This window comes from Cebus imitator, unplaced genomic scaffold (genome assembly GCF_001604975.1).
Source record: "Cebus imitator isolate Cc_AM_T3 unplaced genomic scaffold, Cebus_imitator-1.0 Scaffold387, whole genome shotgun sequence".
Classification (NCBI taxonomy): Eukaryota; Metazoa; Chordata; class Mammalia; order Primates; family Cebidae; genus Cebus; species Cebus imitator.
The window spans coordinates 437014-460102 of record NW_016107702.1 but is presented as its reverse complement, the minus strand read 5'-3'; the positions used below and the strand labels follow the sequence as shown (position 1 = coordinate 460102).

The following is a 23089-nucleotide window of genomic DNA, read 5'->3' as shown; positions in this document are numbered from 1 at the left end:
TGTCAAACTATCCTTCTTGCTCTTCTTCACTATATCATTACTTCCTTAAGGCCTTTGCAGTCTCCAGGATCTTGATAGTAAAGATAAGCAGGTATAGTGGATTATTCATCTTTGTTTCTCCAACAGTAATTCAGCAAGGGGCATTAACAGAAGTGTATTGTTTGAAGAAAGGCAGGTGCTAGTTCTTCCAGTCAGACTACTTTGGAATATTGTATTTCTCCAGGTATTTCATATTAAGGTATCTTAATATTAATTGCTGTATTTCAGATAAAGGGTGTTTTTCAGAAGAGAAAAAGTAGGACGGTAAAAGGACAAATTATGCCGGGTGAGGAACCATTACAGGAACCACAAATCTTTACCTTGAATACTTGATGATTAGGGAAGAACCATGAAAGTTATTCCCAAATAGCTAAACATGTGCCACATGAAAAAGGGGGTTATACTTATTAGCTACAGAGGGGAAGAAAAACAATGGTAGGAGGTTTCAGAGAGGAAGTTCAGCACAAGGAAGAACTGCTCAACAGCTTTTTCAAAACCAATGTTCTGCAGAATACTATACCATGTTAATTTAAACACCGTATATTGTATCTTTACTGCAGGATATCTCAGAGTCTTTAATATGCAAATGTTAAGAAAAGGATAAAGTATGCCACATTTCCCAAACTTATTTGTCCACCGACATTTGTATTTACAGAACAGTGTTCATGTCTCTTGAAACAATAGTCATAAAACAGTTTGGATTAAAGCTGTTTAAAGATGAACAGACTGGCTCCTAAATGAGTAGGGTCAGGTTCACATCAAGATATCTAGAAAAACTGGTTGGTCTTGCTGCCACTTTTGTACTTCTGAAATGCTTGTCATTAAAATTGAAGTATATAAAGTTTGGGCAACTGGAGCAAATTCTCTTATCTGTTAATAGTAATATTATCTGTTAATATTAACAGATACCTGTTAACATTAACATTGTTACCTGTTAACATTAACAGTATGAGTCACAACACTGCTCTACATGAGAATAATGTTTTAAAACCATGGAAATGAGGCTCTCTAGAACAGTGATTCTGAACTTTTCTTCCTAGCAACACACTGCACAGTCATGACATTCCCGTGTCTGTCCTGAATCATTCATTGTGTGTGAAGTAATGTTTCTCAAATTTTTTTCATGAACACACACATACACACACAAAAAACTCATCCTCTGCTACATCCACTCCCACAAATTTTGATAGGAACATCATATAGGACCATGCCCCTCTATTGACTATTTTCTTTTTAGAACCCAAACCTAGAGTATTAATATGACTTTTTTTGAATAAAAAGAAAATTTCTAGTCTTCAAGGAAGAAATGGTATTTAAAACTTATGGGAAAAGCAAATCAGGAAAAAACCCCAAAAGGCACTACTGTACTACTTTGATATTTATGAGGCTAAATGGAAACATTAAAAAAGGAAGTTGGACTTATAGAAATATTGTTGTTATTGAAGATTTGCTGCAATAAGCAAGACAAGATGTAAAAATAAGATGAAGCTGGTTCAGCAAGGTTGATAACACAAGGTTGCAAATTATAATTATTGTTTATGTGATTGTTCACTGAAGAGCATAGTCCAGCACCATAGATGCTAAGAAAAATGTACTCTGTAAAAGAATGAATGGCTCTTCGGGACTTCTACAATTTATACCTGTTCCTGCTCTCCAGAATTATGTTTACTAATGTTTATTATCTCTAATCTGCTTTCCATGATCTATCCATACTGAGAAACAAGTGTTTGGATAAGTAAATAAAATACTATCATAAGCAGAAAGATAAAATTTCTCTTGTGTGTTAATAAAATGGCATTCTGCTTCCTACCATCCGTATTGACAAACTTACTGAAGTCTTATCAAACCTAGATAGCTGACAAACCAGGCCCTAGCTGGACCAGATCACATCATACATATCAATCCTTGATGTCCCTGTGAATAGCATAATTATATTACTTATTTAAAAAAAACTTGAAATACCATTTATTTGTTATTCTGCAATTTTGCCCCTAAATCAGCACCTCAAAAATTAGTCCTAAATAGAAGTTACCTATAAAAGAATTCCTATTAACTTTGCGTACCCACAGAGAATGATCTCCATTATCCATGTGTATTTTCATGGCCATTTGGAGACACCAGGCCAGCTCCAGCAATACTGCACAAGTTTTAATGAGTTCACTGATAGATGGGCACACATAGAGTCTCAGGGGCCTTGTTTAAAGATGTACTGGAAAACCAGTCCTGGAACTTCTGTCATTGGAGAAGGGTGGAGGAGATCAGCTCTGATATGATGCTATCTCTCTTGTTTAATCCAGTAGAGGAAAAAAATTTCTTGAAGACAGGGCCAGGAACTGGGGTCAGGACAGAATCCAGGGAGTCATCAGAGCTTTGTCTTCTTGGTCTCTAGGTTGATCATGTTCCCTTGGATGTGGGGAATCTGCTTATCTGCTGGACCCTGCATATCCTCTGTCTTCACAGGAACATAGTTGTAGCCCATGATGGAGAAGATCAGGCAGACCACCAGCAGGAGGCAGGAAAACAAAATGAATTCAGCCCACTGCAGGGAGAAATAAATATGAGAAGAATATGGAGAAACCTGAAACTAAAGAGATATTTACAGGATGAGGACTGGGGAGCAGACTGACTGGGGATCACCAGTATAACTAGACTTTTGCTGGACAAAGACTGGGTTCACTGGCGTCTCCTCACATAGGTATATTGCAGTCATTACTGCCACTTACATATGTCTATTTTCCTGGTAAAGTCTATTTTCCTGTGTATCTAACCCATTTCATGTCACAGCACTGAGTGGGGAATTTGGGAGGCAGAGAGAGGGGGAGAAAGGGAGAAGAGAAAGCTGGAGGAAAAACTTGAGTAGAAATGTATCCTGCTTCCCTCAGATCCATACCTGTACCAGGCCACTGAACTGTGCCACAACAAGCACGATGATATTCCCAACTGCGACTGTCAATAGCCAAGCTGCCTGGAGTACAGATTTCATGCTAGAGGGAGCCTGGGGAGGACACAAGTTTGAAAGTAAGCAAACTCCCTATATGGCCCTCATGCCCCATGCATACAGGAAACTTTCCAAGTTAGAACTTCCCTCAGTAATTTCAGCTACCACATTGATTCAGAGAGTGATAATAATGCTAACAGTAAGAATAAGATGAAGCTCTTTTTTTTTTTTTCCTTTTTGTGGAGAACGGGGTCTTGCTATGTTACCCAGGTAGGTCTCGAACTCCTGGGCTCAAGCTATCCTCCCGCCTCTGCCTCCCTAAGAGCTGAGGTTACAGGCATGAGCCACAGCGCCCCGCAAGATGAAGCTCTTAATTGAATATTTTAATTCATTGTGTCATATAATCTTCCTTACAACCCTAAGAGATAAGTTCTATTGGTATTCATATACATTTTTTTAAATAGCAGTACAGGATGGGAGCGGTAGCTCACGCCTATAATCCCAGCACTTTGGGAGTCCAAGGTATACGGATCATCTGAGGTCAGAAATGAGACCAGCCTGGCCAACATGGCGAAACCCTGTCTCTACTAAAAATACAAAAATTAGTCTGGTGTGGTGGTGTGCGCCTATAATCCCAGCTACTTGGGTCGAGGCAGAACTGCTTGAATTGGGGAGGCAGATGGAGTCTCGCTCTGTCACCCAGGCTGGAGTGCATTGAGCCAAGATCTTGCCACTACACTCCAGCCTGGGTGACACAGTGAGACTCCATTCAAAAAAAAAATCATACACACACACACACACACACACACACACACACATATAATAGCATTACAGAGATAGTAATTTATTTGCTCAAGGTTACACAATAGGACATGCAGCCAAAATTTGAACATGGGTAGTCTGACTCTGCAGCCCTTCATTTTAAATCTTTAATCTCTTTCCTGGAACCCCAAAATCATAGACTCCCATACTGTACTGTCATGATCTGGGGAGCCAAGTTGTTCAGGTCACATACGTTCAGGGTCATAAATAAGAAACCTAAGGACAAAAGAGATGGAGGTCCTGGCCAGGATCACATACCTATTTAAGTCAGTGCTAGAATTAAAATTCACCATCCTTCAAGCAATGTCTCAATTTATATCCTCTATTTGCAAAAACTTACCTGAGAATAAGAAAACTCAAGACCTGTGACAGAGAACATGACCTCTGCAGCTGTAACCAGGGCATATTGTGGTAGCTGCCATGCAATAGACATTTTGTTGGCTGGAATGTCTGCAATCTTCCAGGCCTGAAGACCCTGATTGGTGCTCTTAGAGAAAAAGAAAATGAACTTGTCAGTAGTCTCAAGTAAATATTCCTAACTACAGCATTCTATGATCTTATATCCATCCTTTTTGTATTTTCATTCTTCTGCCATTTTCAGGAAATTGAGTATTTCTATACAATTCCACCTTTTCAAAACTTCTTTTGGTAATATTACACTCACTTGTCTAGATTCAGCCAGATATCATTATTGACAAAGACTTTAAATGAGAGAATATTTTGATATTGCAGTTTGGATTTCCACCATTTTGCCCTATCAGACATTTAGATCTTGGACAACATTTTGAACATAAAATGGCATCTAAATTATGCAAACAAAATAAAGTTTCAGAAAGCATTTTCTTGAGAAAAGTTTAATTTCTTATTCCAATTTCTATGTAAGTACAACTAAAGTGCTTTTGACATTTGCTATTTTGATTTTTATTTTACTGAAATTACTTTTATTAGAATGAATTATTCTTTTGATAACACATTGAAATTTTACTGGTCAAATTTTTTAAATCTATATCAAATGCCACCTACTACTCTGATTTCTCTTCACTGGCTTTTTTCCTTTTTGAGACAGGATTTTTCTCTGTCACTCAGGTTGAAGTGCAGTGGCACAATCACAGCTCACTGTAGTTTTGATCTCCTGGGCTCAAGCAATCCTTCCTCCTTAGCATCCCAAGTAGCTGGGACTACAGGTATGTGCCACCACCATGCCCAGTTAACTTAAAAATTTGAGATTTTTTTTGTAGAGATGGAGTGTCATTATGTTGACCAGGCTAGTCCTGAGCTCCTGGCCTCAAGCGACCCTCCTTCTTTGGCTTCCCAAAGTGCTGGGATTATAGGCATGAGCCACAGTGCCTGGCCCAAGCCATTATTTTTTAAATCAAAATTTACACATTCAAATTTTATCAAAAAGATGTAATTTTTCTGTAAAATTTTGACTAAAAAGAGTTTTTAACAGGGTGAAATTTTTGTTAATATTAACAAATGTATGTGACTCCACAATGAGGTTTTGTTTCTTTGGTCTAAAAGTACTGTCACTATATGCATGTTTTTAGCTATGGTTCATTTTGTGTAGATAATATCTAATATCTTTTATTACAAATGAAATAATATTTTTTAAATTATATGTATATTTCTTGAAGGGGCTCAAAAAAAGAAAAAAGAAAAAAATTGTATATATATATATGTTATTAGTCCATTTTCACACTGCTGTAAAGAACTGGCCAGGGCTGGGTAATTTATAAAGGAAAGAGGTTTAATTGGCTTACAGTTCCACATGGCTGGAGAGGTCTCAGGAAATTTACAATCATGGTGGAAGGTGAAGGAGAAGCAAGCTTGGACCTTTTCACATGGTGGCAGGAGAGACAAGAGTGAGGAGCAAAGGGGGAAGAGCCCCTTATAAAACCATCGTCTCTCATGAGAAGTCATTCACTATCACAAGAACAGGATGGGGGAAACTGCCTTCAAGATCCAATCACCTCCCACCAGGTCTCTCCCTAGACATGTTGGGATTATGGGGATTACAATTCAAGATGAGATTTGGGTGGGGACACAAAGCCTAACTATATAAATACATTTCTTGAAGTAAAACTATTATTAGGAATTAGGTATAATATCCAACTACATAAGACAAAAATAGGATAGTTAAAATATCAAGGTCAAAAGTCCTTCCGACAAAAAATCTTTGACATCTAAATGCCCTTAATCCTCTGAATCAAATGGCCATTTTGAATCAAATGACCATCTTACTATCTTAAAATAGTAAGATAAAGGAATCTTCTTTTCTGAGTTGATAGTGTAAACAATACCTAGGCATCTGTGTTTTCTCAGCATAAGAAGAGACTATGGCCAGAGCTTCTAAATCAAAGGCAGATATTTAAATGCTCATAGGCAGGTAAGTAAGTAAATGAAAGAGGCTGAAAGGAAATGATGGGGCTTATGATGAACTGGACAGCACAGGTCCCATCTAAAGGACACAGCCACTACAGCACCAGACAGTTGACACAGTAATACCTGTTAGGAAATCTTTTGTTTTTTTTTTTTCCCAAGAAATGTTAGTAATACAACTTCTTAGGTGTAATCTCTTGAATTTACTGGCAATCAATTCTTTTGTTATTTTTGTCAATACTGTGCAGGCCAAAGAAGATTACGACTATGAAAGAAATTGGGCCCCCAGACCCCCAATTTATGGCCTCTACTCTGGATGCTTATTAGATCCTGGTATTCAGAAATGACACATAAGGCCTCTATCTTGAGCAGCATATGAGAGACAGAAGAAACAAAAAATGAAATAACACCAGGAATACAAGTGTTATGGGCTGAATCACGTCCCCCAAAACTCATATGCTGAAGTCCTAAAACCAAGTACCTCAGAATATGATCTTATTGGGAAACAGGATTGTTATATATGTAATTAGTCATGTTGAAATAAGGTCATTAGGGTGGGTCTAATCCAATGACAGATATCCTTATAAAAAAAAATGGGGGCAGTAAATTTGGACACAACCAGACACATAGGAGGAACACCATGTGAAGATGAAGGCAGATATTAGGGTAATTCTTCTGTACACCAAGGAATACCAAATATTTCCAGCAAATTGCCAGAAGTCATGGCAGAGGCATGGAACAATTCTTCACAGCCTTCAGAAGGAACCAACCCTACCAATACCTTGATCTCAGACTTCTAGCCACTGTAACTGTGAGACAATACATTTCTATCCTGTAAACCACTCAGCTTGTGGTACTTTGTTACAGCAGCCCTAGAAAATTAATAGAATTATAGCTAGGTGCAGTGAGTGGTTCATGCCTGTAATCCCAGCACTTTGGGAGGCTGAGGCAGAAGAATTACTTGAGGCCAGGAGTTCGAGAGCAGCTTGGTCAACATAGTGAGACCTCTTATCTTTAAAAAAAAAATTTTTTTTTAAATTAATTCAGCATGGTGTCACATGCCTGTAGACCTAGTTACTTGAAAGGCTGAGCAGAAGGATCACTGAGCCCAGGAGTTTCAGGTTGCAGTGAGCTATGATTGCAGCACTGCATTGCAGTGTGGGCAACAGGGCGAGACCCTATTTCTAAAAAAAAAAAGAAAAAAGAAGAAGGAAGAGGAGAAAAAAGAAGAGGAGGAGGTTGATAGAATTAGGTTGGTTTAATATCTGAAAATCAATTGATGTGATACACCATATCAATAAAATAAAGGACAAAACCATATTATTATTTCAATAAACGTAGGAAAAGCATTTGATAAAATTCCCCCTGTTCATGCCAAAACAAACAAACAAAGAGAAAACTCTCCAACAAACTAAGAATGGAAAGGAACTTTCTCAATCTGACAGATTATCTATGAAAAATCCACCGTTTTCACACTTAATGATAAAAGACTGAATGCTCTCCCCCTAAAAGTATGTCTGCTTTTACCACTTCTATTCGATATTGTACTAGAGCTTCCAGGCAGAGCAACTGACAAGGAAAAGAAACAAAAAGCAGCCAGATTGAAAATGAAAAAGTAAAGCTATCTCTATTTGCTGATGATATGATCTTGTATGTAGAAAGTCTAAGGGATCCACTAAAAAGCTATTAGCACTAATAAATTAGTTCAGCAAGGTTGCACAATGCAAAATCAATATACAAAAGTCAACTGTATTTCTGTAATTTGCAATAAAATTTTTGAAAATGAAATTAAGAAAAGGATTCCATTCACCACAGCTTCAAAAAGAATAAAATAATTAGGAATAAATTTAACAAAATAAATGTAAAATGTATACTCTAGAAATAACATGTGCTGGGCATGGTGGTTCATGCCTATAATCCCAGCTACTCAGGAGAAGAAGAGAGAGGATCCCTTGAAGCCAGAAGTTCAAGACCAGCCTGAGCAGCATAGCAAGACCCTGTCTCTAAAAAGGAGCCTTAGTCTGGGCATGATGGCTCACACCTATAATCCTAGAACTTTGGAAGGCTGAGACAGGATTGCTTGAGGCCAGGAGTTTGAGGTCAGCATGGTCAACACAACAAGACCCCAATCTCTGCAAAAAAAAGTTTAAAACTGACCAGGAGCAGTGGTACATGCCTGTGGTCCTAGCTACTCAGGAGGCTGAGGCAGGAGTGTCATTTGAGCCCATGAGTTATGATGGTGCCACTATGCTCCAACCTGGGCCACAGAATGAGACCTCATGTCAAAATAAAATAAAATAAATAAACTACAAAACATTGTTGAAAAAAATTAATGAAGACCTAAATAAATGGAAAGACGTCTCATGTTCACTGATCAGAAGACTTATTATTGTTTTTGTTTGTTTGTTTGTTTGTTTGTTTTTTTGTTTTTTTGAGACGGAGTTTCGCTTTTGTTACCCAGGCTGGAGTGCAATGGTGCGATCTCGGCTCACCGCAACCTCCGCCTCCTGGGTTCAGGCAATTCTCCTGCCTCAGCCTCCTGAGTAGCTGGGATTACAGGCACACGCCACCATGCCCAGCTGAATTTTTGTATTTTTAGTAGAGACGGGGTTTCACCATGTTGACCAGGATGGTCTCGATCTCTTGACCTCATGATCCACCCGCCTCGGCCTCCCAAAGTGCTGGGATTACAGGCGTGAGCCACCGCGCCCGGATTGACTTATTATTGTTAATATAGCAATACTATTCCCTAAAATGATCTTCAGACTCAATACAATCCCTATCAAAATCCCGGCTGGCTTCTGATCTTAAGATGATCCTAAAATTCATATGAAAATTCATGGGACCCAGAAAGGGCAGACAAATTTTACAAAAGAAGAAGGCTGGAGACTCACATTCTCTGAATTCAAATCTTACTTCACAGAAACAGTAATCAAAACAGTATAGTACTGGCACAAGGATAAACATACAGTTCAATGGAATAGAGTTGAGAGTCTGGAAAAAATGCCTTTACATTTATGATTAATTGAATTTTGACACAAATGCCAAGGCCATTTAATAGAGGAAGAATAGTCTTTTCCAGAAATTGTCCTTCGACAACTAGATGTACACATACAAAAGAATGAGGTTGGATCCCCTACCTTATACCATATACAAAATTAATCTCAAAATGTATTAACTATGAAACTCTTAGAAGAAAACATAGGCACAGATTCTTATGACTTTGGATTAGATATGACATCAAAAGCACAATCAACCAAAGAAAAAATAGATAAATTGAACTTCTTCATAATTAAAAACTTTTCTGCTTCAACAGACACCATCAAGAAAGTTAAAAGACAACCTATTGAATGTGAGATTTTGCAAATAACAGATATATGTAAAGAATCCTTAAAACTAATAAAAAATACAAATAACCCAATTAGAAATTAGACAGAGGAGGCCAGGTGCAGTGGCTCATGCCTGCAATCCCAGCACTTTGGGAGGCTGAGGTGGGTGGATCACAATGTCAGGAGTTCGAGACCAGCCTAACCAACACGGTGAAACCCCGTCTTTACTAAAAATACAAAAGAATTAGCCAGACATGGTGGCACGTGCCTATAATCCCAGCCACTCAGGAGGCTGAGGCAGGAGAATCGTGTGAACCCGGGAGGTGGAGGGTGCAGTGAGCCGAGATGGCACCATTGCCCTCCAGCCTGAACAACAGAGCAAGACTCCATCTCAAAAAAAAAAAAAAAAAATTAGGCAGAGGATCTGAATGGATACCTCTTCAAAGAATATATACAAATGACTAATAAAGACAGGAAAAAATGCTCCAAATATTTAGCCATCAGGTGAGTGGCAATTAAAACCACAATGAGATACCACTTCACACCCACACCAGAGTGGCTACAATAAGGAGACAGAAAACAAGTGTTGGTGAATGTAGAAAACTGCAATGCATATACATGATTGATGGAAATGTAAAACAGTGCAGTCACTTTGGAAAACTCCACAAATGGTTAAACATAGAGTCACCATGTGACACAGCAATTCTACTGCTAGTTACGTACCCAAAACAAATGAAAACATATGTTCACATAAAAATTGTACACGAATATTCATAACAGCATTATTCTCAAGAGTAAAAAGGTAGAAACAAGTCAAATGTACATCAACTGATAAATAAATAAAATGTATTATATTCATGCAATTGAATATTACTTGGCAATAAAAAGAAATGAAATACTGATGTATGTTACAACATGGATGAGCCTTGGAAAACATGCTAAGTGAAAGAACTCAGACATGAAATGTCACATATTTTATGTTTCCATTTACATGAAATGTCCAGAATAGAAGAATTTATAGATAAAGTAGACTAGTGGTTTAAGAGGAATTGGGGAATGACTGCCAATGGGTATATTATTTTTTGGGAGGGGTGACAAAAAGTGTACCAAAATGACACAAATCTGTGAATATAATATAAACCATTGAATATATGTTATTGTATAGATATTCCTTCTATATAATGAATACTTTATATATCCTTCTATATAATGAATACATTATATACACATATATGTATATAATGAATACATATTAACATATATTGACCATGCTAATGTATTTAAAATCACTGGATACTTTAAATGGGTGAATTTTATGGTATATGAATTACATCTCAATAAAGTTGTTATAAAAATGGCATACCAAAGGGATTAAGTTATTAAACTAATTAGTAAAATAAATAAAACTTTATAGATTGGTTTCTCATCAAACCTCTAGAAATGTTCTCTCTTTTTCTTATTTACTGTCTTTTAGTCTTTAATATAGTGTGAATAGTAATGAAATAACGAAGTCAAGATTGACATCAAAATTAAAATCAGAAGTTCCCTGGCCTGACTGCTAGGACACTTGTTTTTGACAGACCACAGTTAACTGATCCCCAAACTTTGTGTAGGGATTGACATTACTATCAGTTTTAGTATTTCAGACTGTGACATGTTAGCAGATCAAATTGCCAGGGAGTGAGATCTGCATATGGAGACGGTCAAAGAAGACATAAGTACTTTTTCATAAATAACTTTTGTTTACTTGGAGCCATAATGAGACTGGAGCAGACTGTGACATTTCATAGTGATGGCTCAAAATAAATTATGTCTCTCCTTCCCCAAGACCCTTTGCCTGTTGTTGATGTTATCTCTTAACATCCCCTATGGAGACAGTGGATTTTCTAAAGTCACCGTAGAGTCAGCTACAGTGACTAACGCCTGTAATCTCAGCACTTTGGGAGGCTGAGGCGGGTGGATCACTTGAGGTCAGGAGTTCAAGACCAGCCTGGCCAACATGGTGAAACCCCATCTCTACTAAAAATACAAAATTAGCTAGGCGTGGTGGAGGGCACCTGTAATCCTAGCTACTCAGAAGGCTGAGGGGGGAGAATCTTTTGAACCTGGGAGGTGGAGGTTGCAGTGAGCTGAGATTACACCACTGCACTCCAGCCTGGGTGACGAGAGCAAAACTCCATCTCAAAAAAAAAATAAATAAATATAAAGTCACTGTTGAACCTGTCAGCTTACAGTAGAAATAAATATATGTGTCTGCTTTGCCACAGTCTTCTCTTTTGTTTTCTGTCCTGCCTAGAGGATCCCAGGAGATATCTATATGGAGAGTATAGAGAGGGTGAGGAGGTGGCTGTGAGCTACTTACGTTAGTAATAACAAACAGATATGCTGCACCAAATTCTAGTAGACCCAAATTCAGAGAAAAGTTCTCATCTTCTGTTCTACAATGCACTGCAGGGTATCTGGAACAGGATGAGTTTAGGTTAGAATAATATGGCTTAGAAAAGCATTCCCATCTCCAGGCAAAAGTTATCTCATCTCTCTGGGGATGAGATCACTGATGAGATCTACTGATGAGATTCTCTGTCTACTGATGAGATCACTAATGATGAAAGCAGTGAAGCCACTAATTGTCTTTGAAGAGAATGTTTCTTGGAGAGGGTTATTTTCATGCTAGGTTTCTGTCCCTGATTTCAACTCTTTATTGCCTATTGGGTATTTTCTAAAATATTCAACCTAAATAAAGAAGGTGTAAATCATATTCTTTTGTAAACTTAAGTCCCAAGTGAACTTTCCTCATGCAAATCTTATTACTTTAGTGGAACAGACTATAACAGTGAACCTGAAAGGATAAGCTCTAAGTAATGAAGAGCCAATGCAAGGTACCAAAGTACCTCCTTTAGTAGAAATGGGAACCAATAATAAACTATGAAACTCAGAGATGAACCGTGTTAATTACACAGAGATGGGCTGTTAACTATACAGTGTGGTCTTCACAGCAATCATGATCTCAACATATATGTGCAGAAAAAGTGAGACTGAGAGAAGGAAGCAAGAGTTGGAAAAGATCAGGAGTCTGTCTATACTTAAAAGTAGCCCACATGCACCTAAGTTCCCTACCTATATACAAATATAGCACTTAAAAACAATTATTGACAAAAATAAAATGTCCACAGGGGCCACGCACTTACTCTCCTCTTTGCACAATTCTATAAGCAGACACACCATAGTCTTCACCAACATTGAAAGACATATCTGTACTCAGGGTGATGTTGACATCTTTATGCAAAGTATTAACAAACCTGAGGGTAGAGATACTATTTAACATATCAAACAAACACACCCAACAGGAGCACCTGATAAAAGAGGTTAGGGGCCTTTTATATTTTATGTACTACTAAGTCCCCAGTGCCCAAGTGCCTAGAATAGTGGCTGACACATAAAGGGTACATAATCTATATTGTTAACTAGACAAATGAATGAGCCCACATGTAAAAAATAATCCATAATCTTAGCTGTCCCTAACTTTCTTTTTCCTGAACTTTCATCATCACATCCCCACCAGACCTCTAGCTAGATGGACACTATCATGCTCATTTATGGCAATTTGAGTTTCCTCACTAAGCTAGTTTAGGTGCATCCAATTTATTTCCCTTATAATGGTGAATCTATAAACTGAGACTTTACTAAGAAAAGTAAGATAATTATGCATATATAAAGATGTAATAGTATTTACATAAAACTGATATCCTCTTTTAAATGAAATCTAATATGACATACAAAACTCAAACTCCCAGCCCAGAGAGGGTTGTTATAATTGTTTTGGAGTCTGCAGAAACTTTGGACTCTTCCAGAACCATGTTTCTATTTTTCTGAACCTGGCCCCTAAATTGTCCTCTCAGAATGGGTTTTTGGTACATTTTTCTGTTTTGATAGCTTTTGATTTGGTCTCTGGCCTGAGGAATAAGAAAGACAGTTCACTCTAGAGTCCTGAATGTTGATTCTCAGACTTTAGATCATTCTGCACTGACCTAGAAAATGCCTCTTCCAGAGACATATGGCTCTATGACTTCACACTGTCTTATTTTGAGCTGTTTACTTTTTTTTTTTTTTTTTTTTTTTTTTTTTTTTTTTTTTTTTTTTTTTGAGGCAGAGTTTCACTCTTGTTGCCCAGGCTGGAGTGCAATGGTGCAATCTCGGCTCACCACAACCTCTACCTCCTGGGTTCAAGCAAGTCTCCTGCCTCAGACTCCTGAGTAGCTGGGATTACAAGCATGTGCCACCATGCCCGGCTAATTTTTGTATTTTTAGTAAAGACGGGGTTTCTCCATGTTTATCAGGCTGGTCTTGAACTCTCGACTTCAGGTGATCTGTTTGCCTCAGCCTCTCAAAGTGCTGGGATTACAGATGTGAGCCACTGTGCGAGGCTGTTTACTTTTTTTGAAGCATTATTCAAAAGCAAGTTATTATGACTGTCCTACCCTTCAGTGACATCAAGGTTTTTCCTAAAAGTTCTCCTCTTAAATGCTATTCTCAACAGCAACTACTTGACACAGGTGGCCATAGGCCTGTATATCTGTCCATTTCATATCTAATACCTGCCACAGAGAACATATGCCTTCTTGGGCACTCCATCTCTACAACTGTCCCTCACTGTTTGACAAGACCCTTCAGCCTTATCTGGATTCAAAACTAAGTCTTTTGACTCCAATGGAACTTTTAGGAAAAAATACTCAGTTATTTTTCTGAGAGTAAGATAAATAGATAAAATTCAGCAGAAAGAATTTATGCCACAGAGCACAGGGGGCATACACAGATAGAGTCATCTTTGAATCTCACATGAGAAAAGAAGCTTATCTGCCTTTTACTGTCCTAGAAAATTCCTTTTGACACCAGTGCCCTTGGCAATCTAGGAGAGAGAATTCTTATTTAGAACAAGTAGAATGAAGCCCCAAAGATCAGAAGAGATCCAAGATTCAAGAGAACAGTGTGGCCTGGAATCTCTTTGACATTCAAACCTTACAGCTGTCATCCCATTGGTTGTTTTGCTTTCTGTATCCTTTACCTAAAACAGAGGAAAGTAAAAATCAGTAACAGCTGACAAAATAAAACCTATACTCAGAAATGATCATTTGGCATATTCTTGGTAAGACATTGATAAGACAGTCATATTACTTTGAGATGACAACTTAAAACACAGGCAATTCCTTAACTTACCATCATGCTGGAGATACTGTTCCCATCTTCACGAATGAAGAGACTGTACCAGTTCTGCTCCTGCACAGAATGCTCAGTGTAGACTGACAAATTGTGATATTTCAGGTGGAAGTGAAAATCCTGGCTTTTTGTTTTCAGGTACAGTTTGGAATAATGTGGTGTTTTCTGTAAAATGAAGAACCTAAAATGAAGGTCACATACACCTTCTACTCCATATTGGACACCACAGTGTTGTAGAATCTCAGGGTAGGTGACCTCACTAGACACTTTCAAACTAATAATTTCTTTCTTTAACCTAGCCATTTTATTTATTGGAATCTGTCATAAGACATAATCAGGGGCATACATAAATATTTATGAATAAGAATGTTCATTATAGGATTATGTGTAATAATAAAAACTGACTACTTTATGTGGAAATGTCTAAATAAACTATGGCATATCTATAGGATGAAATATTTATTATGTGCTCATTAAAATTATGCGCTCAAAGATTATCTAAGGACATGGGAAGATGCTTATGATACAATTAATGTTAAGAAAAAAATCAAGATCAATATAGCATACAGAGTTTCTAATTCATTCAGTCACACATCTCACCTGAAAGGATTTGATGGACTCTATCAACAGAGAATTGTTTTCATTTTCCAGTATTGTCACCTTCATCTCATCATCTGCCAGATTCAAGACTTGTAGGAAAACCTCCTGGGGACCTGGCTGGGCTGGGGCCATTTCCTTAGAACAAAGAACACATGTTGGAATCACCAACAAATGATCTTTCAGATACAATGAGAATATATATCTCAGTTGTTTCTGACAGCCTAGTCCACTAGCCAAGTGGACATGGTTTTCTCCCTCTGAAGAATATTTGGCTTATAAAACTCTAAAGGCAATTTGGAGAGGGAAACACCAGCTCCATGTAGTAAGTACTAATGCCAGCTTACAAACTCCATGCTTTTTGACTCAGCTGTGGCCCCATCCATAATAGTGGCTATTCAATCTGCCAAAAGGTATTTACTTGAGTATCTAGAAAGGCATCACATAAGCCTGTGTTCCCTAAGGAGATAGCTAGCTATCTTGGATACGAGCATTTGAGAATTCCCTGAAAATACATTCTGAGTCACTCAGGTGAGAGATGGGCCTCATTTTGCATTGCTTTTCTATCCCTATATCTTACTTATTTATCACAAATACTTATGATACGCCTCTTATAAAACAGGTACTGTGCTAGGTCCCAGGAAATCATGATTAAACAAGTAAAAGAGCAAATAAGAAAGATATGGTCCTGCCCTCATGGAGCTTAAGAGTTACCAAAACTCACATTTATTTTTATCTCTACAGCTGCCGCAACTGCAAATGCCAGACATGCTAGGATCATACCAACAGCCATTTTCCTAAGTGACCTGTGATGGAAAGAAGAAACAATTACTCTAAACTTTAGACTCTAAAGAATGAAATTCAGCAGGCACGGTGGCTCACACCTGTAATCCTAGCACTTTGGGAGGCTGAGGTGGGTGGATCACCTAAGGTCAAGAGTTCATGACCAGCCTGGCCATCATCGTGAAACCCCATCTTAAAAAAAAAAAAGGCTGGGAGCAGTGGCTCACGCCTGTAATCCCAGCACTTTGGGAGGCCGAGGTGGGCGGATCACTTGAGGTCAGAAGTTCGAGACCAGTCTGGCCAACATGGTGAAACCCTGCCTCTATATATATATTAAAAAAAGAAATTAAGAAAAAAAAGATTAAAAAAAAAAAGAATGAAATTCAAACTCCATAGCCTATTATTAAAGACTGCATTAGATTGTTCTTGCATTGCTATAAAGAAATACCAGAGACTGGGCAATTTATAAAGAAAAGCAATTTAATTGGCTTATGGTTCTACAGGCTTTACAGGAAGCATGGTGCTAGCATCTTCTCAGCTTCTGGTGAAGCCTCATAGAGCTTTCAATTATGGCAGAAGGCAGAGGGGGTATAGGCATGCCACATGGTGAAAACAGAAGCAAGCGAGGAGGCAGGAGGTACCGTACACTTTTAAATGACCAGATCTTGTGAGAACTAACTCATTCACTATCATGAGGATAGCACCAAGGAATGGTGCTAAACAATTCATGAGAATTCACTCCCATGATCCAATCATGTCCCACCAGGCCCCACCTTTAACATTGGGGATTATATTTCAACATGAGATTTGGGCAGGGACAAATATTCAAACTATATCATTCCATCTCTGGCACCCCAAAATCTCATGTCCTCCTCACATTGCAAAATACAATTATACCTTCCCAGTAGTCCCCCAAAGTCTTAACTCATTCCAGTAGAAACTCAATCAAAAGTCCCAGGTCAAAAGTCTCATTTCAAATAAGGCAAGTGCCTTCCACCTATGGGTCCATAAAATCAAAACAACTTATTTACTCCCCAAATAAAATGGAGATATAGGCATTGGGCAAGCTTTCCCATTCCAAAAGGGATAAACTGGCCAAAACAAAGGGACTACAGGCCCCAGGCAAGTCTGAAACCCAGCAGAGCAGTCATTAAATCTTTTTTTTTCTTTTTCTTTTTTTTACCACCCCCCCAATTAAATCTTAAAGTTCTAGAATAATCTCCTTTGACTCCGTGTCCCACATTCAGAGCACACCAGAACAACAGGTGGGCTCCCAAGGCCTTGGGCAGCTCCACTCCTGTGGCTTTGCAGAGTTCAGTCCCTATGGCTGCTATCACAGGTTGTTGAATGCCTGTGGTTTTCCAGGGCCAGGATGCAAGCTGCCAGTGGGTCTGCCAATCTGGGGTCTGGAGGATGGTGGCCCCTTCTCACAGCTCCACTAGGGAGTGCCCTGGTGGGGGCTCCAGTTCCACATTTTACCTCTATATTGCCCTAGCAGAGGTACTCCATGAGGACTCCACCCCTGCAGCAGGTTTCTGCATGAACACCCACGCTTTGTCATACAGCCTCTGAAATCTAGGTGAAGGCTGCCAACCATTCTTCATTCTTGCACTCTGCATGCCTGCAGGGTTAACGTTATGTGGAAGTTACCAATGTTTATGGCTTATGTCACAAGGTGAAAGCAGGAGCAACTGAAGCGTAGGGAGATCCTACACACATTTAAATGGTCAGATCTCATGAGAACTCACTATAATGAGGATAGCACTAAACCATTCATGAGGAATTTATCCCCATGATCCAACCACCTCCCACCAGACCCCCACTTACAACATTGGGGATTACATTTCAACATGAGATTTGGGTGGGTACAAATATTCAACCTGTATCAAAGACTTTTCCTGATTTGATCCCAATTACTTTTCTTTTTTTAATCTATCTTTCCATGACCAATTACTCTTCAAGGTATTTCCTAGAACTCGCCTTCATACATTCTTCTTTCTTCTTTTACTTGAGTTACATTGAACTTCTCTTCTCTGTTATACACCACATTTGCCCACCTCCACCTTTGCTTATGATGGTTTTTCTATCCACTATGTCATAATACCAAAAGTAATAGAAATACAACCGGATTTATTGAACAGTTACCATATGCCAGGTGTTGTACATGCTTTACCTCACCTTCCTCTGCAGAAGTCTGATGGCCTTGGCAGGGGAAGACTTCTTCTTTTCTATACCTCCTTGGCATTTGATCTTCCCTTCTAGGACACTATTTTACCGGTGTAGTAGTTGTGTTATATATATATGCTCTAGTCCCCTTACTAAGTAATAAACTCTCTGAGGGAAATGGGTGGGTTTTTTTGTGCTTGATTTATATTTTCATGACACTTGGTCCTAAACTTCCCAACATCTGCTCAATGAACAAATGACTAAGGGCCATTTTCATATGGTAAAGTGGTCATCAAAATGAAGTTGCTATTAAATCAAGAATGAAAGGAGGCTTGAAACATTCTTTTGCCAAACTCTAAAAAGGACTAATCTTTCTATTTAGAAAAGATTTCAGGCAGTAATTGGGAACAATTCAATCCCCAGTCCTACTAGATTCCTCATTTGTTTCATAGGGACAACAGGAGATTTAAAGGGATTAGCAGTCATCAAAGGCTTTGAGTTTCTTTGAAGAGACAACATTCAAGAACAAAGCAGCTACATTTTACATTTTTGGTTTTTCAAAAACCTAGACCTGCCCCTTCAACATCACACAGTTAGGTCCACAGTAATAGCTTCAATTCTCATTAATTAGATCTAATTCCCATTTTTAAGTGTCAACAGGCACTTAGTCTAACAGTATTTTTCTTAGTGATGTTTGGTTTTGGTTTATCATCTACCAATAGATGATCATAGATGATAAACCAAAACCAATCATAACTAAGAAAAATACTGACATTGACTCTTTATCAAACTGGGCAAAGATTGAGACAGTTTAGGGTAATCCATACAGGTATAGTGAACACTTACGAGAAGTTAATTCCACATTTGGAGACCAGACGATAAATGACAAGGTCAAATAATGGGATGAAGATAAGAACCAGAAGGGGATTTAGAACCTGTAACACCATGATAAAAAGGATTAGCTACAAATGTTCTCCTGTGATGAGTGTGAGCACTACACTCATTTGCTTGTGTACACACACTCTCACATCTACACACACTTTTGTCATTTTAAGTACAAAATGATTCCACATTCCACAGTCCATTTACACCCATGACCCTATTTCCCTTGCATATTTAGCTTCCAAATATCCTAAGGGACAAGTTTCACTGTGAGCCTGTCTTTCTGCCAACATTATTGTGTGCTCTTTCCTTTCATGACTTCATTGCTCACAAAACAAGCCTTACAATTTCTTTCACAATATTTTCATTATATTATCTTGCATGGAAAAAAATCCAATGCTTACACTTTACCTGTGGCAAGTTAAGTACTTAACAGGGGGTGTCAAGGAGAACTGTGGGGCTTAAAGGGCTTCATCTCGAAGCTTGGCCCTTATCAGTGTATAAGAAGAAAAGCATCAAATTATGGTTGTTAATCCTAATACTGCAGGTGGAGGCATAGATGAGGAAAGAGATAAGCCCCAATGGCTATAGAAGAGTCACATACCTGCATCTGGTCTGGCTGAAGCACAAAAAAACCCTGAAACATTAACAAAGTATATTTAGATGGTGTCCGTTTACAAGAAAAAAAAATATTGGCTTAGATCAATAATTTTGCTAGTTAGCAAGTGAGAAGCATGTAAGACAAAATTAATCAGGTCTTTGGTTTAGGGCCACTATTTTGTCGTTAAGATTATTTGAGGGATGGGAACAGACTTGGGAAGGCTTCTGGCTACGTTTGCCAGGCAGATGAGCTTAAGGGAGAAATTCTTTTCTATATATTATGCTTTCCTTAACTTGAAAGAGAATAGAATCAGTGCATTTTTATTGATCTCAGCCACTGCAGTTGTAGGTCTTAATAATGTGAAGGACGAGACATCATGGTTAGGGTGAAGATGCTCCTCGACACAGTGTTTCCAAAGTTGTTCTTCAGAGGGTCAACAAGAAGACCACCATAGTAAATAAGAGACAACCAGAGGAAGGGGAAAAGTAAAATTTTATTTGGTATGCTCCAAATAGACTGACTAATAAGACCCTGATATCATTCTACTCTATCCTTTTGAAAACTAAGAAGATAGAAAAATAATACACTAATTTAGGAAGAAAACAATTGAGAGCAGAGATGGTATCTTATTTGAGTGGGCTAAAGAATGGAGTTTGGAAAAAGATAAAATAATATGTATAACCTTCTCATTATTTCCATATCCATATATACAAAATATTCCATTTCCCACAGGTCGTCTGCTGTGATCCTTGTTGAAGAGATGGACCAACTGTATAGTAGCACCACTCAAACCTGACCCTGCTGTGCCCTGGGACAGGCTTAGATAGAAGAAAATCACCATACTAGGTATGTATCACATGTACCTCAATACTTCCTTGTATACGTTGAAACTTTCTCATCCTTATGTTCCTGACTTCTAAAGAGAAGATTCTGGTTTTTATTCTAGACTAACTTTCTTTATCTTTGCCTACACAGTGCCTTCAGGCTAAACACACCTCTCTAAAGATCTTGCTAGTTTTCAGGAAAAAACACAAAGAAATTAATTTTTCCTCAATATAGATGATGAAGAAAATAATAGACTTCTCTGGAAAATCTCTTCTACTCACCAAATTCCTATTCATCCTGGTGGCTTGCAAAGTCCATCGTGAGCCCTAGGGCAAACAGATCCTTTTATGAGAAATCCCTTTCCTATGAGAGGGAAGTGGCTGTAAAGAGGAGTAAGGTCTAAAAGAACTATTCTTACCTGCTGATCCAAAAGAGCCCAGAACATGGGCAATGGGATATAAAGGAATAGTATCCTGGTCAGTGCCTTCACATCCATAATGAGCTGCTTCTGCAAAAAGGAGGAAGAATAGGCAGAATTGCTAGAAGTTCTGTACATGGCTTTCTTGCTTAAAGTAGAAATGTCCAAAAAACAGTAGAGAGGAGGTTGAATGCGGTAGGGTAGAATCATTTTGAACATCAAGAAAGACACTACCAAGCCATAAGATGTTTCTGCATTTCCAACTTACTGGATATTTCTCAGCTGCCCAGTCTAGCCAGTGCTGTCGTTTTGGAATGTCTCCAGAGCGGTTCTTGAAACGATTGGAGATAGCAAACTAGGGCAGAGCATAGACATCATGAGAGAGACAAAGAGAATAACATCCTCTGCCTCTTCCAACTTACTATGCCTGCCTTCAAACACCATACTTTTAGTGACTTATTCTAACTCTTTGACCTAATCAGGCATTGAATTTCAGAGTATTTCAGATATAATTTTAACTATCACTTTAAGAAAGAACTTGCCATTCAAAACAAAAAATAACAACAACAATAAAAGAAAAAATGTTATATGTCCTTATTTCCTGAAGGTACTATATATGATTACATTTCAGAAGATTTTTGCCAATTTGAAAACATGATTACTTTTTTTAACTTAATGGTTAAATAGAGGCATAAGAAGAAGCCAAGTTAATCTCAGCTTGTTAAAAAGGCATGGAAATAGAACAGAGGTCACTGAGAAAAATGTATATTCATATTTGAAAGCTCATATTCTCAGCATAGCATCTCTTTCTTTTGATTGAAAAAGGCAAGAAAATAATTTATGGACTTACCCAGATACATTTGAGAACTTGAGCCACTATGTTTCCTTCAGGGGGTGGTTTATTGTACATTTTGCTTCCCATTGCAAACACAACTGCAGTTGATACACAAACAAGGTTTTTAGTTTCTCATTTATTAGGTTAGTACAAAGGTTACTGAGGTTTTGCCATTACTTTCAATGGTAAAAACCGCAATAACTTTTGCACCAGCCTAAATAGCACATTCAGTATGTCAGTGCTAAGGCAGACTGCTGAACTGTAGGAGTGGCTGACAAATCTCATAAAGAGGAAACTGATTTACATTTCCTGACTTTTGGAGTTATAAAAATTACAGGAGCCAAGAGAAGATAAAATGGTATGTTGTTAAGAGAGATATCTATTGAGAGTTTATGTAATCACAGAAGTAGAAGTCATCTTTGACTTCTTATTCTTTTTTCTCCATCTCCATATCTACAATGTTGCCAAGTTTTATTGGTCCTCTTTCATTAATGTATTGCCTATTTTCCCCATCTTTTACTTTGCTACTGCTACCACTTGTTCAGGACTTCACAACTTGTACTTGGGATTGTGAAAATGGCCACCAACTAGTTTCTCATTCCCAAGTCTCTTCCCTCTTTAATCTGATGCCATATGTTTCTTTCCAGGATCTGTTAATACCAAACTAATCCAAAATTCTGGCATGAAAGGACTTCCCAAATTCATTATTATCCTGATGATTATTGTTATCCCTACCATCTATTTGAAGATTTACCACATGTAACTTGTTAAGCATTTTACATACATTAACTGATTTAGCTTGACAGAATATGTACTACTATCTCTATTTTACACATGAAGAAATGTTAAGGAAATTAAGCACCTTGTACAAGGTTATACTGCTAGAAGATACCAGAACTGCACTTTTGACCTGAGGCTTTATTGACTCAAAAATCTATGTTTTTGATCCTTACAATGCATCTTATTCACTAATTCTTACACCACACACTGTGCTAGACACTACTGGTAATATAGGTGAAAAAACAGGTCCCTGTCCTCTAAGTAGCTCACCTCAACCTGCCATTTCCCACTTTATATTTGATCAATCTTTCTGAAGTACCCTATGTTGTAACCACTATTCATCATTTCTACAAACACTTCTATACTATTTCTGTTATTGAGCTTATTCTGTTTCTCTCAGCCCATATCTCTAACCATTGACCACATCTTCACAGCTAATTTTCAGTGAATTTTCTTTCTTTTTTTTTTTTTTTTTTTTTTT

At 38.0% G+C, this 23089-nt stretch overlaps 1 protein-coding gene across 2 annotated transcripts in view; it reads right to left on the bottom strand.

Annotated features, from left to right (window-relative positions):
• Positions 1-589: 589 nt before the first annotated feature.
• The window catches only part of SLC15A2 (solute carrier family 15 member 2), a 44931-nt gene continuing 22431 nt past the window's right edge, over positions 590-23089 (bottom strand). For both annotated transcript variants that reach the window (XM_017508160.2, XM_017508161.2), the window contains 15 exons: positions 21844-21926; positions 21262-21348; positions 20994-21083; positions 20857-20901; positions 19754-19786; positions 19114-19202; positions 16043-16124; positions 15322-15456; positions 14722-14886; positions 14523-14569; positions 12696-12806; positions 11870-11966; positions 4140-4286; positions 2930-3034; positions 590-2578 (listed from right to left, as the gene is read on the bottom strand). In XM_017508160.2, the coding sequence (XP_017363649.1) occupies positions 2402-2578; positions 2930-3034; positions 4140-4286; positions 11870-11966; positions 12696-12806; positions 14523-14569; positions 14722-14886; positions 15322-15456; positions 16043-16124; positions 19114-19202; positions 19754-19786; positions 20857-20901; positions 20994-21083; positions 21262-21348; positions 21844-21926 (1493 nt within the window). In that variant the 3' untranslated portion in view covers positions 590-2401. The remainder of the gene's footprint in view (positions 2579-2929; positions 3035-4139; positions 4287-11869; positions 11967-12695; positions 12807-14522; positions 14570-14721; positions 14887-15321; positions 15457-16042; positions 16125-19113; positions 19203-19753; positions 19787-20856; positions 20902-20993; positions 21084-21261; positions 21349-21843; positions 21927-23089) is intronic.